General features: G+C 31.2%; 1 protein-coding gene across 1 annotated transcript; it reads right to left on the reverse strand.

The window, feature by feature from the left end:
* Positions 1-390: 390 nt before the first annotated feature.
* On the reverse strand, positions 391-2,669 carry LOC117907622 (non-functional pseudokinase ZED1-like). The gene is made up of 3 exons (XM_034821224.1): positions 2,630-2,669; positions 1,297-2,424; positions 391-634 (listed from the first exon to the last, which is right to left on the reverse strand). The coding sequence occupies exons 2-3, from the start codon at positions 2,349-2,351 to the stop codon at positions 535-537; spliced, it is 1,155 nt and encodes a 384-aa protein (XP_034677115.1). The 5' UTR covers positions 2,352-2,424; positions 2,630-2,669; the 3' UTR covers positions 391-534.
* Positions 2,670-3,135: the final 466 nt, after the last annotated feature.

A 3,135-nucleotide genomic window follows, 5' to 3' on the forward strand; every position in this document is an offset into this window, starting at 1 on the left:
AAAATTATTGAAACCATAAATTAAAATAATATAATCTTTGTCATTAGAAATTTCTTTCCAATCTACTTGAAAGAGAGAGGAAGAGATAGCAATTGTTTTCAATATTCTTGGTCAATAGAAATTTCAAACATGAAAGGACCATAGGAGATTCAAATCAGAGATGAAGTTTCCTGCCGCTTTCATTGGAAAATATTTCTGAAAACCCAGTGTTCCACGAAGATAGATCCTCCAATAGGGGAGCAAGAAAGAAATTTTCCATGTACAAAAAGGAAAATCATGCAAGAGGATCCAAGAAAAAGAAATTCAAAGCCAAAATAATTGACTAAAGAAAGCAGCTCATACCTTCATCTTTGTTCAACAATTCAAATTTAATCTAATATAGGAAATAAATAACTCGTAACATTATTATAATTTATTTTGGAATCATGCTCTTAAGCATAATATACATACAAATATATATAAAAGTCTCACTTTAAAAAATAAGAAATTTAAATAAAATGTACGGTCTTTCACACATTGATTTAAAATACCACATTACTCGATAGCCTTTCGATGGCACAAGAGACGTGTCGATCCAATATTGTACGAAGAAAACATATCATTGCGAATTGTTTCATCAGAAATGAAATTTCCCCTAGAACATTTATGTCATGTTAGAAAAAATAAAATGGAAAGCAAAAGAATAACAAAAAAAAAAAAAACATGAAAAGAGATAAAACATATAAGACAAAGATTAAGAAAATTAATAGGGAAGAACTTATTACAATAAATACATTATTTTTCTATAACTTTGATTAGATCACAATCTAGCTAATTCAAATACAATGTACATTTAAATATATTAGAACTCGATATTTGATCTTTAATATAAAGAGACTTAATTTATCTCGCTTCAATACAATCTTTTTTTTTTTTTTTTCAAACTTAAGTTGATTGAGTTTGTGCTAAGTCGGGTAGTTAGATGGTCAGATTAGATTTAGATTATTTTATCCCCAAATATTTATTATTATTATTATTATTATTATTATTATATATCCAATTTTAAATAGTAAATAAGATAGAAACAAACAAACTTGTAAATATTTAAAAAAATAGAAAATAAAATTATATGTATAATAAATGTCATTTAAATAATATAAAAATTAAATAATTTATAAAAAAATATTAAATCAGATTGGCTAAGTTACACGGTCATTAGATATGAAGTTGAGTAGATGGTAAAAATTATAATTAATTTATGAATCATTTAAAAAAAAATAAGAAGAAGAAGAAGAAGAAGGAAGTGAAGAAACATACCTTTGAATTCGCCTGAGTTGTTTTGCTACATCCAACATGATCGGCCTCTCCTCTGCATTCATTCTACGACACTTGAGAATAAGTCGGAATACTGCTTGAAATTGATGATGGTGGGGGACTCCTCCCCCCTCTGCTAGAATAGTAGGGTCTACAATCCCATTAATTCCATGATTTCTGATATAGGATTGTATGCAGTCCATCAGATAATCCTCCTTTAGATCGTCCATGGAACCTTTGGACACAACTAATTCACGATAGTCCTTTCCCGTTAGAAGGTCGAATAAAAGCAAGCCAAAGCCAAACACATCACTCTTCTCTGAATATACACACAGCCGCAATACTTCAGGTGCTAGATATCCTACAGTCCCGGAAATACGTAAACTCTGTACTTGTGTTTTGCCCTCAGGGAGTGCCATACATAATGTAAAATCAGAGAGCTTAGCACACAAGTCTTGGTCCAAGTAGAAATTTCCAGGATATATATCTCTATGAATGATTGGCCTGGGAAACGCTGTATGGAGATATGTAAGTACTGAAGCAATCTCATTTGCAATTTTTAATCTACTCTTCCACGATAAGCAAGTTGGACTGGATCTTAATTGATCCCCAAGATTTCCATTCATTGGAAATTCGAAAACTAAAGTGGGGATTTGTGTTTCTAAGCAACATCCCAAAAGCTTCAAACTATTCTTATGCCCGCTCACTTGTGCTGCAACTGACATTTCATTAGTAACCATCTCAGGATCAGCCAAAAAACCACGAGAATGTGTTGCAATGGAATGATCAAAATACTTCTTCACAAAAACCACTCGACCTTCCAAACAACCTTTATACCATTTGAAACGGGACAAACATGTAAAAATTAGATTCCCATGATTGTAATTGTCAGTAGCTTTTTGAAGCTCTTTGGCTGAAAAGCTACGCATGGGATTGGAGTATTTGCCATTAAAATAAGAAATTCTCTTCTGCAATAACAACCCTCCATTCCTCAATATGCACTCCTTTCTCTCCTTCTTCCCCATCTCAATGTCGGTTTTCTCTCTTCTTTTCCACATACCAGACTAAACCCAAGACTTTTCCCTTCTTAGTCTCCTTCCTCAAACTGTGATGATATGGGTAGCTACTAATCTGCCAGCAGAAAAAAGAAACGAAAAGAAAAGAAAAGAGCCATAATATTCAATATTAATCTTGGTTGTACCCTTGCTAGAATTTTTTTCCATGTAGATATAAAACAAAACAGAAATAATTGAGAAATAAGAATCCAAGAAAAGAAATACATTATCATCTAGCTAGAGTTTTATTCATTAATCTCAACGGAAAAGTAGCTAGGTACCTCTTAGAGAAGATCCTCTTAGACCTTGAGAAGGGCTTCAAGTCTTTAGGTGAGACGAAGCTGAAAGAGAGAGAATGGCCATTGCAAGATAGAAATAGAAGTAAAAGATGTCCAGCTGGAGTCCACACGTTTTTGTCATAGTAAACCTTGACCTTAAAAGGGCAGATTGTCGACTAAAAACTAAAAAGAGCTCTAAGGGGCGTTTGGTGCCAGATTTTTGAAAAAAAAAAAAAAAAAAAAAAGTTTGCAGTTTTAAAATATTTATTTAAATATAACACTTTTCAATTTATTTCCGAATTTACAGTATTTTTTATTACATCAAATCAATAAGAAGTTGTCACTTTACCAAACAACTTCAAGTCAAATATGAAAGCTACTTTTTGATACAATAACTTTCAAATTAAAATGAAGCCCAATGTTGAAAAGACAATTTTCAATAGAATTTGTTTAAAAACGTTATTAATTTAGAAATAATTTTAAAAGTATCATATTTTAATAAAGATATT

Source organism: Vitis riparia, chromosome 18, assembly GCF_004353265.1.
Source record: "Vitis riparia cultivar Riparia Gloire de Montpellier isolate 1030 chromosome 18, EGFV_Vit.rip_1.0, whole genome shotgun sequence".
In the NCBI taxonomy this organism is placed as follows: Eukaryota; Viridiplantae; Streptophyta; class Magnoliopsida; order Vitales; family Vitaceae; genus Vitis; species Vitis riparia.